Source organism: Oryctolagus cuniculus, chromosome 18, assembly GCF_051225735.1.
Source record: "Oryctolagus cuniculus isolate XC-2025 breed Fujian yellow rabbit chromosome 18, ASM5122573v1, whole genome shotgun sequence".
In the NCBI taxonomy this organism is placed as follows: domain Eukaryota; kingdom Metazoa; phylum Chordata; class Mammalia; order Lagomorpha; family Leporidae; genus Oryctolagus; species Oryctolagus cuniculus.
Window position 1 is genome coordinate 3,088,856 of NC_142884.1, and position 14,787 is coordinate 3,103,642.

A 14,787-nucleotide genomic window follows, 5' to 3' on the forward strand; every position below is an offset into this window, starting at 1 on the left:
GTTCTGCCACCCCCTCCAGGAAGGCTGCCTTGGGAGCGGGGATGACTGCCCGTGCTCTATAGCGTGTGATTCCTTCCCACAACCCAGACTCCTGAGGAATACTTCTGCGTCCTGATCATCTCTCTGCGGCCGCCGTATCCGGTGAGTGCTGGCTACCGTTGTTGGGAGTATGGAGAGGGGCATTGTGGTTTTCAGGGGTGAGGTCAACACTTGGGTGGTGAGCACACGTTCCCCTGTGTCCCAGCATCCTTAGCGCCATCACACTAATCTGTGATGTTCATCGGAGATGGTCAGGTTCCAGGTACTGTGCTTCTAGAACCCCCGCATGGTTTCCTCCGTGCGAGATTCTGCTTTCTCAGTAGGGTGGTTGTGAACACACAGTGTGTATAAGGAGTGTGGAGAGCATGACAGGAAATTTGAGGAGCGGCCACTGTCTTAGCTGCACCAGCACCCGTCCACGGCCCCGATGGAGAACAAGGCTCTGTTGGGGCCGTCACAGACACTGGCTGCCAGCTGCACGTCCCTTCCATCCTCGGTAGTTTCCACTGAAGTGAAAGGTCTGCCCTGGACCACTTTACATTTGCACTGACACAGGTTCCCCCAGGAGGCAGGCTTAGTTTCTGCTGGTTTTGAATGATAGCGTATAATCCCGTGTCTTGATTCTCTGGCTTATCCTCACACCTCTGAGATTTCGTATTGCAGTCAATCTCTAGTCACGGCCTTACATACTTAAGTGTGTCCGTTCTCGGTGAGAGACAGCTGGCTTGTTCCTCGGTGTCCCCTAACGTGAACGATGCTGTTTTGAACACTCGTGTACGTAGTCCCTGGTCCACAGCCCTCCGGAACTGCTGGTCACACAGGCACAGGTCTCCCACTGACTGCCTACCCATAATAGTTTGACCAACTCACACGAGCACCAGGTTTTCATGGATATCCCCATCACAGCCCACTCTTGCTATTGTCAAAATTTTACAATAGTGGCCACACGTTGATTGGAAAAAGTAGTTTGTTGTCGATTTCACTCACCTTTACCTGATTATTAACACAGGTGAGCGTTTTTGACACGTTCACGGCCACTTGTTGCCTCTTTTAGGAAACGCCTTTTCATTGTGAGGTCTCTAGTGGTGTTTTCTGTCTGAATTGGTGTGTAGAGCTGCTCTCTGTATTCTGGTATAACAGGTTGGCAGTTATGTGTAATCCATATATCTTCTCCCCATTGGTGGCTTATATCTTTTTTTTTATAAGGGTTGTTTGCTGGACAGTATTTATTTTTAATGAAATGAAATTTGCTGGCCAGCACCGTGGCTCACTAGGCTAATCCTCCGCCTGTGGCGCCAGCACCCCGGGTTCTAGTCCTGGTCGGGGTGCTGGTTCTGTCCTGGTTGTTCCTCTTCCAGTCCAGCTCTCTGCTGTGGCCCGGGAGTGCGGTGGAGGATGGCCCAAGTGCTTGGGCCCTGCACCCCATGGGAGACCAGGAGAAGCACCTGGCTCCTGGCTTCGGATCGGCACAGTGCACCGGCCGCAACACACCAGCCATAGCGGCCACTTGGGGGGTGAACCAACGGAAAAAGGAAGACCTTTCTCTCTCTCTCTCACTGTCTAACTCTGCCTGTCTTAAAAAAAAAAAAAAAGAAATGAAGATTTACCTTCTGTTTTATAAATTAAGTCTTGTTTTAAAAATCAGTCCCTACTCCAAGTCATAGGGGTATCCTACACTAACTTTCAAAACACGGCAGAGTTTTACTTTTTGCCTTGAAATATTAACGCACTGGAATTGTTATTCTCTAGGATAGAGAGAAGGGATCCAATATTTTTCAATTTGAATAAAAATAGCACTAGCTTCATTGAATGAAGAGTTCACCTGGTGCCGTGTCCTGCAATCTGGTATAAATCAATTTTTCATACTTGTCTGCCTTTGGATAGGGCTCTCTGCCTTATTCCATTGATTTGTTTGTATATCCACGTATAAAAACAGGTCTTCCGTAGCATAGCATTTTAATAAAGTCTTTGTAAATTAGGTCCAATTCAAGCAACAGCTCCACCCCTCCCCCAACACACCTGTTGTGCTTCACACATCTCTTGGCTTTTCCTAGCTGCCCTGTTTGCCACGTGCCTTGTATCTTGACATGAAGATTCCTATTGATATTTTATTGGTGTTTGGCAGTATACAGAGATTTGGGGGAGTATTGATAGACTTACAATAATGAGCATTCCTTTATAGGAATTTGGTGTCATTCTTCATTTTATTTTTTAATTTTTAAAGTTTTTTTAGCATTTATTTATTTTTATTTGAAAGAGTTATACAGAGAGAGGAGAGGGAGAGAGAAAAAGAAAGAGAGAGAGAGAGAGAGATCTTACATCTGCTGGTTCACTCCCCAATTGGCCACAATGAACAATCTGATCTGGAGCCAGGAGCCAGGAGCTTCTTCCAGGTCTGCCACACAGGTGCAGGAGCCCAAGGACGTGGGCCATCTTCCACTGCTTTCGCAGGTCATAGCAGAGAGCTGGATGGGAAGTGAAGCAGCCGGGTCTCGAACCAGTGCCCATACAGGATGCCAGCACTTCAGGCCAGGGCTTTAACCTGCTGTGCCACAGTGCCGGCCCCCATTTTCATTTTAAACATCTTTTATATGGCTATTAAAGTTTTATATTTTATTCAACAGACTTGTAATCTGTTAGAATCATTCCAAGGGATTTTACATTTTTCTTATCACTAAACATGGAGTCCTTTTAAATTTCAAAATCTAACTATGGTAGTCTTCTGTATCTGAAGCTCATTTTCTGCAGTCTAAACGTATTAAATGGAAAATTCCCAGAACAAACAATTCCCAAGTTCTAGATAAACTTTATTACAATATAGTATGACGTGTTCTACGTTATTATTGGTTGCTCTTGTTAATCTCTTTCTCTGCTTATTTGTAAATAAACTTTATCATCGATGTGTAAGCTAAGGGCAAGCCCAGTACCTATGGGTTTAGTGCTGTCTACAGCTTCAGTCATTGACCAGGGGTTTTGGAACAGGTCCCCCATGGATAGTTTCATAGAAATTAATCAGATTTTTATATAATATACTTGTCAAAGCCCAGTTTTTCTATAGACTTGGGGGGAGGAAGTTTACGTAGATATTCAAATTATCTCTGCGGTCATTTTGCCTTTCTTTCAAATCGCTTTCTTGTCCCGCTGAAATGCCTGTACTTCTAGCACTATGTTGCAATGAGAGGCGGCAGAAGGCACGTTTGTCCTGCACCTTGCTTTAAAAGCCACCCTTGTATGACTTTTCCGCTCCTTGTGAGGCTTTTGGTTGCCCTTTCGGAGCCCTTTATAGTGTTAAGGAAATTTGTTTCCTAACTTACAAAGCTTCGCCCAAGAGCATGAAAAGATGTTGACTCCTCTGTGTTTCCCTTTCTTTTTCTCCTTGAATCTGTTTAGTAGGGGGAGTTGAATTTGTCAGTCCCAGCCCTACCGAGAGTGCCTCCAGATGGGGACGGGTCACCAGCAAGCCTCAGAGATTCCCAGGGGCTCCAGTCTGCGGCCGGGCAGGGCCGAGCCAGGAAGTGCTTCTGCACATTCTGCCACCGGTTAAAGCAGTCATTCCACAGTGTTTATCGCATCCGTGAGGCCTGCAGGGCTCCTTCGTCAAGTGCACTCCTCACTATGCGTGTGGCATAGGTGGTAGTCGGGGTGGAGGTTATCGGCAGAGTTCTTCCCCGCTGGTATGGCCCGAATCAGTCGTTTGGATCCAGGTGGGTCTGGGCCATCTTCCAATCAGCAGAGCCTGTGAAACCCAGCGGGTGTAGACAGGGCAGCGACGCCCAGGTGCAGCGGTGTTTTGTGCCCATCGAGAGCCTCCATGAGCCGATAAACAGAGGAGACGCATTAGGCAATCCCTGAGTGGGTCAAGCGCTTTCTGTTCTACTTCCTGGCTTGGTCGCTTTGGGACCCCGCCGGGGAGTCCTGGTGTCAGGTTTGGTGAGTTACTTTTGCCAGTTCACCTCCTTGGATTTTTTATTTATTTTTAATTGACATATACTATTTGTACCTCCTTATGGGTATGTGACTCTAACTTGGAGTCCATGTGTAGTGATGAAATCAGGATAATTGGGGTGTGTATTTCTGGGCTCTGGGGTGTTTGAGAGCGCCCCCAGCAGTGTGGTTGTGTAGCAATCGATCCTTCAAAGGGTCTGGTTTGTGGCGCTTGGAGCTTCCAGCATTGGTTATCCCGACGCGGTGCTCATTCAGCCCGTGAGCCTCGGCTTCCGCCTATAACACCGGGGTCGGAGCTCCTAACCTGAGTTGCAGGGATGGAGCTGGAATAAAATGGGTGCTGGCAAGAGGATGGCGGGCGCGCTGGAGGCCTCATGAGGCCTCGTTCACTGCCACGCACCTGAGGAACACATTTCTCTGTGGCGGCAGAGGTGCCGGCTGGGCGGCAGGCAGCTCCCAGCCTCCATTCCCTCCACACTGTGGGCTGGGCACCTCTTAGGTTCCTTGGTGACTTTTTCAGTGGATTAAAAACATATGCTATTGAGATACCAGGGATAGTCAACCGTGCCCTTGTCGTCAGTCTTCATCTGTTACTGATTTCTACATGTATGGGATGATTTAGAGAATGTAGTACAGAGGCCGGTGCTGTGGTGTAGCAGGCAAAGCCACCACTTGCATTGCCGGCATCCCATGTGGGCGCCAGTTCAAGTCCCGGCTGCTCCACTTCCCATCCAGCTCTCTGCTATGGTCTGGGAAAGCAGTAGAAGATGCCCAAATCCTTGGGGCCCCTGCACCCACATGGGAGACCTGGAAGAGGCTCCTGGCTCCTGGCTTTGGACTGGCACAGCTCCGGCCATGCAACCAACTGGAGAGTGAACCAGCAGGTGGAAGACCCCCCAACCCCACCTCTGCCTCTCTGTAACTCTTTCATATAAATAAATTTTTTAAAAAAGAATGTAGTCCAAAGAAGAGGACATAGTACAGAAGTGCAATGCCTAGTGATTCTGCTTCATGGGTTACTTCAGCATGAAACGTGAGCCCAGAGTGCCTAAGCTCACAAAGGCCTTGCGTTAGCTTTGCCAAGCGCGAAGCTGCCTTATACCAGCATTCGCTTTTTAAACTGATTGCTTCAATTGACCTCTGACTGAGCTGTGTGTAAGATGACTGTTCTGGGGCCGGCGCCGCGGCTCACTAGGCTAATCTTCCACCTGCGATGCCGGCACCCCGGGGTTCTAGTCCTGATTGGGGCACCGGATTCTGTCCCAGTTGCCCCTCTTCCAGGCCAGCTCTCTGCTGTGGCCCAGGAAGGCAGTGGAGGATGGCCCAAGTGCTTGGGCCCTGCACCCCATGGGAGACCAGGAGAAGCACCTGGCTCCTGCCATCGGATCAGTGAGGCACACCGGCCGCAGTGCACTGGCCGTAGCAGCCACTTGGGGGGTGAACCAATGGAAAAAGGAAGACCTTTCTCTCTCTCTCTCTCTCTCTCTCTCTCTCTCTCTCTCTCTCTCACTAACTCTGCCTGTCCAAAAAAAAAAAAAAGTTCTGTGTTGCTGTGGATTCGGAAAGGGGCATAGGAGGGGGTTCTGTGCTCACCCTCACAGAACCGAACAGCACACAAAACCGAGGGGCCTACTTGCCGAAATCCAGGGGGGCCCTCGCCGAGTATCACACGCTGTCTTTCTCTTGGTCACATTGGCGCACCAGATGTTGCTGTGGATTCATTTCTGGGAGGAGGAGCGTGGTGGGGGCCAGAGGTGCAGAGTCACCACACAGACCCCGGGAGTCGGGTGAAAGCAGGCTTGAGGCGAGCAGCCCACAGACTCGTTTATTACAGTTGGAACAACATCTTATATAGCCAAGACTAGCCAATCTGGTCAAGGGCCGGTCTATGCCCCAACCAATCACAGCCTGTTGCCAGGCAGTTTCCAAAGCCATCCAATCACAGCCTGTTGTCAGTCAGGTTCTGTTGTCATGTGGTTTCTGAAGCCATCCAATCACGGCCTGTTGCCAGGCAGTTTCTGTTGTCATGTGGTTTCTGAAGCCACCCAATCACAGCCTGTTGCCAGGCAGTTTCTGTTGTCAGCGGCCGTCTTGGCATGACCTTCTCACCTTCTCATTCCACCACAGTTCTGAGCATGGATGTCTTAGCCACCCACAACTTCCTGTTTGTAAATTCTGTATCTAATGGGTTGTTGGCATTTCTTCAATGATTATAAACAGAACTCTCAAGAGTTCTTGTCTTTTAGATTTTATTTAAGAGGAAGAGTTACAGACAAGGAGGCAGAGAGACAGAGAGCAAGGTCTTCCATCCACTGGTTCACTCCCCAAGTAGCAGCAACGGCCAGAGCTGTGCTGATCCAAAGCCAGGAGCCAGGAGCCAGGAGCTTCTTCCAGTTCTCCCACACGCATTCCGGGGCCCAAGGGCTTGGGCCATCTTCTGCTGCTTTGCTAGGCCATAGCAGAGAGCTGGATTGGAAGTGGAGCAGCCGGGATGTGCATCAGTGCCCACAGGGAGGCCAGTACCACAGGTGGAAGCTTAGCTTACCACGCCAGAGCTCGAGCCCTGGGTAAGACAAATTTTTAAAAACCTACTTCTTGGCCAGCGCCACGGCTCACTAGGCTAATCCTCCACCTGTGGCACCGGCACACCAGGTTCTAGTCCGGTCGGGGCGCCGGATTCTGTCCCGGTTGCCCCTCTTCCAGGCCAGCTCTCTGCTGTGGCCAGGGAGTGCAGTGGAGGATGGCCCAAGTGCTTGGGCCCTGCACCCCATGGGAGACCAGGAGAAGCACCTGGCTCCTGGCTTTGGATCAGCATGGTGCGCCAGCCATAGCGGCCATTGAGGGGTGAACGAACAGAAAAAGGAAGACCTTTCTCTCTCTCTCTCTCTCACTGTCCACTCTGCCTGTAAAAAAAAAAAAAAAAAAAAAAAAAACCTGCTTCTCACTTCATCTTCATTTTCTTCATCTGTGGTTTCTTTCTTTCTTTTTTTTTTTTTTTTTAAGTTTTATTTATTTGAAAGGTAGAATTACAGAGAGGCAGAGAGAGAGGTCTTCCATCCACTGGTTCATTCCTTAAATGGCCACAATGGCTGGAGCTGTGTCAATCTGAAGCCAGGAGCTTCCTCCAGGTCTCCCACACAGGTGCAGGGGCCCAAGGACTTGGGCCATCTTCCATTGCTTTCCCAGGCCACAGCAGAGAGCTGGATCAGAAGAGGAGCAGCCGGGACTAGAACAAACACCCATATGGGATGCTGGCACTGCAGGTGGCAGCTTTACCCACTACACCACAACCCTGGCCCCTAAAATTATCTTTTTTTTTAAAAAAGATTTATTTATTTACTTATTTGAAAGTCAGAGCCACACAGAGAGAGGAGAGGAAGAGAAAGAGAGAGAGATCTTCCATCCACTGGTTCACTCCCCAGTTGGCCACACCGGCCAGAGCTGCGCTGATCTGAAGTCAGGAGCCTGGAGCTTCTTCCAGGTCTCCCACATGGGTGCAGGGCCCCAAGGACTTGGGCCATCTTCTACTGCTTTCCCAGGCCACAGCAGAGAGCTGGATCGGAAGCAGAGCAGCCGGGTCTCGAACTGGCACCCATATAGGACCCGGGCGCCTCAGGCCAGGGTGTTAACCCACTGCGCCATAGCAATAGCCCCTAAAATTATCTTAATTCCATTTCTCATGTAATTTTTGAATTCTCTTCATCTGTGGGAAACGTAATTCAGGTCACAAGATATTTCATGGTTGCCTGCCTCCCAGGGGTCACAAAGCAGTTTCTGGTCTGGTGATTGCTGGGAGGATGCACGGGACACACTCGTGGCTTCTGCTCATCTTGAGTATTTGATTTGGTGTCTTCGTTTTTTAATAAATTTATTTATTTGAAAGAGTCCATCTACTGGTTTGTTCCCCAGATGGCTGCAATGGTCCGGGATGAACCAAGTTGAAACCAGGAGCTGCATCTAGGTCTCCCACATGGGTGCCAGGGGCCCACATATGTGGGCCATCCTCCACTGCTTTCCCAGGCCCATTAGCAAGGAGCTGGATCAGAAGTGGAGCAGCTGGGACATGAACCGGTGCCCATATTGGATTTCAATGTCACAGGTGGCACCGCTACCTGCTATGCCACAGTGCCAGCCCCAGTTCTCATTATTTTTGAGTTTTAAATTAATGCATGATGCTCGTGCATTGTAAAAGGACACAAAGCAGCCGGCACTGTGGCTCACTAGGCTAATCCTCTTCCTGCGGCGTCGGCACCCTGGGTTCTAGTCCCGGTCGGGGTGCTGGTTCTGTCCCGCTTGCTCCTCTTCCAGGCCAGCTCTCTGCTGTGGCCAGGGAGTGCAGTGGAGGATGGCCCAAGTGCTTGGGCCCTGCACCCCATGGGAGATCAGGAGGAAGCACCTGGCTCCTGGCTTCGGATCAGCGCAGTGCGCCGGCCGCAGCGGCCACTTGGAGGGTGAACCAACAGAAGGAAGACCTTTCTCTCTCTCTCTCTCTCACTCTCTCATTCTCTCACTCTCTCACTCTCTCACTCTCTCTCACTGTCTAACTCTGCCTGTCAAAAAAATAAATAAAAAGACACAAAGCAACATTGCCCAAAGGGAAGAAACAAAGGTCAAAAGGATCAGGCTCCCAAGAGCCCTCTCCCCGTGGGGTCACACAGGGCTCACCTGAACCATACAATACTGCCCCTGCAGAAGCCCGTAACACGCTCGTGTGGTCACCTTATGGAGCGCTGTTCCATCTGTCCCGGGCCGGGAGGAGCGTCCAGCCCATGGGCCACACAAAGCCTGAGAAATCATCTGGTCTGGCCCTGCCCAGGCAACCTCAGGCAGGACTGGAAATTCAATGAATCCACAGCAGGGAAGGAGAGACAGAGCGAGATATGCTCCCCCTCTGCTGGTTCATTCCTCAAATGGCCACAACGACCTGGGCTGGGCCAAGTCGAAGCCAGGAGCCTCTGCCAGGTCTCTCTCGTGGGTGCAGGGGCCCAAGCTTGGGTCATCTTCTGTGCTTTCCCAGGTGCATTAGCAGAGAGCTGGATCAGAGAGGGAGCAGCCAGGACTGGAACTGGCGCCTGTACGGGATGCGGGCATCACAGGCGGAGGCTTAACCTGCTGCACCACAGCGACAGCCCCCAGACTAAGTCTTTTTTTTTTTTTTTTTTTTTGATAGGCAGAGTGGACAGTGAGAGAGAGAGACAGAGAGAAAGGTCTTCCTTTGCCGTTGGTTCACCCTCCAATGGCCGCCGCGGCCGGCGCACCGTGCTGATCCGATGGCAGGAGCCAGGAGCCAGGTGCTTTTCCTGGTCTCCCATGGGGTGCAGGGCCCAAGCACCTGGGCCATCCTCCACTGCACTCCCTGGCCACAGCAGAGAGCTGGCCTGGAAGAGGGGCAACCGGGACAGAATCCAGCGCCCCGAATGGGACTAGAACCCGGTGTGCCGGCGCCACAAGGTGGAGAATTAGCCTAGTAAGCCGCGGCGCCAGCCCAGACTAAGTCTTAAGTTGATAATTTTGTGTAGCCCGCAAATGATGGTGTAAATATTTAAATGGCCCTTGGTAGAGAAAAGGTTCCCTAGCCCTGACGGCCTATGTCAGACTCCAGACTCCTAGAAGGTAAGCAGGAGTCGGCAGGACACAACCTGTCCGGGCCCCAAGAGCCGCCCCTCCCAGCCCTGGGTGAGGTAGGGCCCTGCCACACCCCGAGTTCCCAGATGCCCTCCAGGGGCCAGGCTCGCACGCACGCTTCTTCAGGGTGGCGCCTGCCAGTTCCCTGTGTTCACTCTCTTGTGTGCCCCGACAGCGCTGACTTGGGCTGAAATGACGCCCGTGTGGATCTGGGGAGATGCTGCTTCCGTTCGTTGCTCTTTACCTCACTAGTGTGTCATAAATCTCTTTCTGGGACACCAATTACTCACCCATAACCAGTGTTTTGTGGCTTGGTGGTCTAGTTTATTCATGTAAAAATTAATTTTTTAGCTGATACTGGGAAGAAAGATGATGAAAATAGGCTGTTTTTCGACACGTGTGTGTGCATTTGGGTCCAGGATACAAGTACATGCAGATGATAAATGTGGCTCAAGTTCAGAAACTCCAAACCGATACCACTTTTTTTTGTTCTTCTCAGACCCAAAACTGAGCCAGTAAGAATTTCACTTTTAAAATCTATAGTTAAGAGGGCTCAACTGATACACAGTAACAGTATTACAAGGGCACTTCATGGAACAGGGAGTTTAAGAATAAGTTCAGGGTCGGCGTTGTGGCCTAGTGGGTTACCCCACTACTCGCATGCTGACATCCCATATGGGCACCAGTTCCAGTCCCGGCTGCTGCACTTCTGATCCAGCTCCCTGCTAATGCACCTGGGAAAGCAGCAGAGGATGGCCCTGGTGCTTGGACTCCTGTACCCACATGGGAGACCCAGAAGGAGCTCTTGGCTTCAGACTGACCCAACTCCAGCATTACAGCCATTTGGGGAGTGAACCTGTGGATGTAAGACTTCTCTCTCTCTCTCTCTCTCTCTAACTCTCTAACTCTCTAACTCCGCATTTAAAATAAGTTAACAAATAAATCTTAAATAAGTTCAGATGCAAAAATTATTGACATTCATGCATAGTTTCCTCACTACAAGCCCTGTTCTCTCTCTTTTTTTTTTTAATTTTTGACAGGCAGAGTGGACAGTGAGAGAGAGAGTCAGAGAGAGAAAGGTCTTCCTTTTGCCGTTGGTTCACCCTCCAATGGCCGCCGCTGCAGCCGGCGCACCGCGCTGATCCGATGGCAGGAGCCAGGATCCAGGTGCTTCTCCTGGTCTCCCATGGGGTGCAGGGCCCAAGCACCTGGGCCATCCTCCACTGCACTCCCTGGCCACAGCAGAGAGCTGGCCTGGAAGAGGGGCAACCGGGACAGAATCCGGCGCCCCGACCGGGACTAGAACCTGGTGTGCCGGCGCCGCAAGGTGGAGGATTAGCCTATTGAGCCACGGCGCCGGCTCAACAAGCCCTGTTCTACAAGGAAACCCCATTATATTTACGGGGTTCGGTGTGGCATTTGACACGTGTGTGCTATGTGCCATGAGCACAGCAGGCTAATTAGCATATTCCCCCCTCAAAGTTGATCATTTCTTTGAGTTGGAAGCAGAATCCTCTCCACAGCTGTTTGCAAACACACAGTTCACCGTTGTCAATCGTAGCTGTCCTGCTAGGCTCTAGAACCCTGGACACTGTGCCTTCTACCCAACCGTGCTGAGTGTGGAACACAGAGGCCACGCTCGTCAGCTGTCCCGTTCCGGCCCTACTGCATGTGGCCATGAAAGGAGTGTGCCACCCCACAGCACGTGGCCATGAAGGGTGTGCGCCACCCCACAGCACGTGGCCACAAAGGGAACGTGCCACCCCTCAGCACGTGGCCACGAAGGGAGCACACCACCCCACAGCACGTGGCCATGAAGGGTGCGCGCCACCCCACAGCACATGGCCATGAAGGGAGCGTGCCACCCCACGGCACACGGCCATGAAGGGTGCGTGCCACCCCACGGCACGTGGCCATGAAGGGTGCGTGCCACCCCACGGCACATGGCCATGAAGGGAGCGCACCACCCCATGGCACGTGGCCACAAAGGGAGCGTGCCACCCCACGGCACATGGCCATGAAGGGAGCGCACCACCCCACGGCACGTGGCCACAAAGGGAGCGTGCCACCCCACAGCACGTGGCTGTGAAGGGAGCACACCACGCCACGTTCTGCTCTGTGCAGTTTCCTCAGTGATTCACCTGTCTCCCACAGCGCCGGGCTTCGCTTTGTCTTGTCCCATACCCCTAACCCTGCGTTTCCAGGCCGCCAGAGTTCCCTCGGCCGCCCCTGATCCAGCACTGTACTGCTCTCTGGGCCTCGACCTCCTTATTTTTCTGCCAGCGCCGCTGCATATTTAAGTCAGGGAGGGAGAAAACAAGGCTGCTTAGGCCTAGGGATGAGAGGGCTTGGGCCTTGGAGCCCACCTACCCTGACTGTAGTACGTGGGCACCATGGAGACAGGGCCGCGTGCCTGTGTTTTGCCCCTTGTTGGGTGCTTGTGAGCCCTTTGCCATCTGGATCACACATACGGTAGTTCTTTTTTCTAAATTTTATTTGAAAGTCAGAGTTATACACAGAAGGAGAGGCCGGGGGTGGGGGGGTCTTCCGTCTGCTGGTCCACTCCCCAGATGGCTCCAATGGCCAGAGTTGTGCCCATCCAAAGCCAGTTCTTCTAGGTTCAGGGGCCCAAGGACTGGGGCCATCTTCTACTGCTTTCCCAGGCCATAACAGAGAGCTGGATGGGAAGTGGAGCAGCAGGGACTTGAACCAGCGCCCATATGGAATGCCGGTACTTCAGGTGGCATCTTTACCTACTACACCACCCCTGGCATGAGTCCTTGTTTAGACACCTTTCTGCGATGCCTGTCCTCACCATGACAACATGAAATGGTAACAGTCAGATGGGCACTGAAACTCACAGGTGCGGGGGGCCCAAGCCATGTGGGTGCCTCTTAAGGAATAAGGTGACCACACCTGACGTGTCGGGTGTCGTTTTGACAGGCGTGCACGTGGGGGACATCGCTCAGAGCAGGAGGCTGGCTGGAGGCTCCAGAGCAGGGCTGCCTGCTGAGAGGCAGAGGAAGGCTAGAGAGCTCGGCAGGAGAGGACTGGAGAGGTGGCCCTGCCCTGCAGCACCGCAAGGAGGCACAGCCGTGTCTGGAGGCTTCGATGGCCTGGGTTGTATCTGCTGCTGGCAGATGTTGAATGAAGTTCAGTGGGTATGAAACCCAGACAGGACCTAAAGGACCAAAGCAGTCTGTTTATCTGGGCTTTACGTAAAGCGGTTGCACATACAGAAATAAGCGTGGGGCCAGTGGATTTCGTGAGCCATTAGGGAGCTAACAGGTCTCAGACCGAGGCGAAGCCGTAAAGTAGGAGCCATCTCTGACTGGCTGAGCCACCGGGACGGCACAGAGCACCTCCTGACGCTCGGGTTTCCAGAGGCTGGCAAGACTGCCTGGAACGCGTCTGACCAACAGCACCTCCTTGCGGGAGGGCTTGCAGATGCCCAGGTGCGAGGACGCGCACCCCAGGTGGGCAGTCATTGAGAAGGCTGCAGCCAGGTGTCGTGCAGGTCACCCCAGCACAGGGCCGACTCTGGTGAGGTGAGGAGCACAGCCCTCCAGCCTGCACGAGGCTGACTGTCGGCCGCCAAAGACCCGTTCCCACCGGTTCACTCAGTTCTCACAAACCCAAACGCTGCTCACTGCTCAAGAGTTGCTTTCTACAGTGTGTGCATTGCTTTTTTTTCTTTTATTGGAAAGTCAGTTACACAAAGAGAGAAGGAGAGGCAGAGGGGGGGTGGGGTCTTCCATCTGCTGGTTCACTCCCCAGTTGGCTGCAACAGCCGGAGCTGTGCCAATCTGAAGCCAGGAGCCAGGAGCCTCTTCTGGGTACCCCATGCAGGTGCAGGGGCCCAAGGACTTGGGCCATCTTCTACTGCTTTCCCAGGCATGTTAGCAGGGAGCTAATTGGAAGAGGAGCAGCTGGGACTAGAACCGGTGCTCATATGGGATGCCGGTGCTTCAGGCCAGGGCATTAACCCGCTGTGCCACAGCGCCGGCCCCGGGCATTGCCTTTTAATAGAACATATATTCTACGTTTATCTCAGCTTAGAAGTTGACCAAATTCAGTGGAAAAACCCATTTTCCCAGAGAAAGTTCAGACCTCCTTTACTGGGTCATCCAAAGAGGTGGTTTGTTTTGTTTGTTTTAACCAGACCGCCGGAGTTCTCCACTAGTCAGCTTCGAGTGAACCAGCGCCGCCACGCCGCCACGCGGTGTGAGTCTCTGATGGCGTCTCCGTCTTCCAGACCCTGCCCGCCTGGCTCCTCCGGAGCCGGCCTCTCTGAAACCAACACCCTGGAGAAGCAGATGGCGATGCTGGATCTCACCGACTTGGACCTGCTGTGGTTTCTCCAGACTCTCAGTGACAAGGAGTTCCAGAGCTTTAAGGACTGTCTGGAACATGACCCCCTGGCGCTGGGCCTCACGCAGCTGCCGCTGCTTCCGCTCAGGAGGGCCGGGCGGGAGGAGCTGGTCGACATCCTGACAGCCACTTACGAGGCCCAGTACACCTGGATGATGGCCGGCAACGCGTTTGACAAGATCAACCGCATAGACCTCTGCGAGAGGATCAGGAGGAGGCGGAGGCGTGAGTGAGGCCCCGAGCAGGGTGGGGGCGGCAGGGGGGTTTCAGGAAGCTCCTTCCTTTTCCTCTTTCATGGTTGACAGGCGGTTGTAGAGACATGAGTGGCATGCGATGGCGACTATCCACAACTCAGAGCTGGAGGTCAGGAGAGAGGGTTTGGATTGGGGTGGGCTGTGGCCGGCTGGTGACTTGCCCGCTCTGCCCCTGTTGTCAACTAACTGCCTTAGAGAAAGCAGCCAGAGGCTGAGACCCCAGGAAAGTGCCGGCCAGAGGGGTCCCAGCGTGGCGCATTGCCCCGGCACAGCAGGGTCCACACGGTGTTTTGAACGACCTGCAAAGACCATGAGGGTTCGCATCCCAGGGCCTCTGTGGAACAGGTCGGTCCAGAGGCCCCTTCAGTCCCTGGCATGCCCAATAGAAAGAAGCAGAGTGGCCGGCGCCGCGGCTCACTAGGCTAATCCTCTGCCTTGCGGCGCCGGCACACCAGGTTCTAGTCCCGGTTGGGGCACCAGATTCTGTCCCGGTTGCCCCCCTTCCAGGCCAGCTCTCTGTTGTGGCCCGGGAGTACAGTGGAGGATGGCCCAA

The 14,787-nt window shown here is 52.9% G+C and overlaps 1 protein-coding gene across 7 annotated transcripts in view; it reads left to right on the top strand.

Annotated features, from left to right (window-relative positions):
* Positions 1 to 14,787, top strand: part of NLRP11 (NLR family pyrin domain containing 11) — a 37,809-nt gene continuing 23,022 nt past the window's right edge. For 3 of the 7 annotated variants that reach the window (XM_089320013.1, XM_089320016.1, XM_089320018.1), the window contains exons 1-2: positions 1 to 141; positions 13,772 to 14,205. In XM_089320013.1, coding sequence (XP_089176139.1) covers positions 13,845 to 14,205 — 361 coding nt within the window. In that variant the 5' untranslated portion in view covers positions 1 to 141; positions 13,772 to 13,844. Of the gene's footprint in view, positions 142 to 186; positions 302 to 3,823; positions 3,970 to 13,771; positions 14,206 to 14,787 lie in introns of those variants that run through there. The other 4 variants (XM_070063472.2, XM_089320015.1, XM_089320014.1 and 1 more) reach the window with 4 other exon arrangements.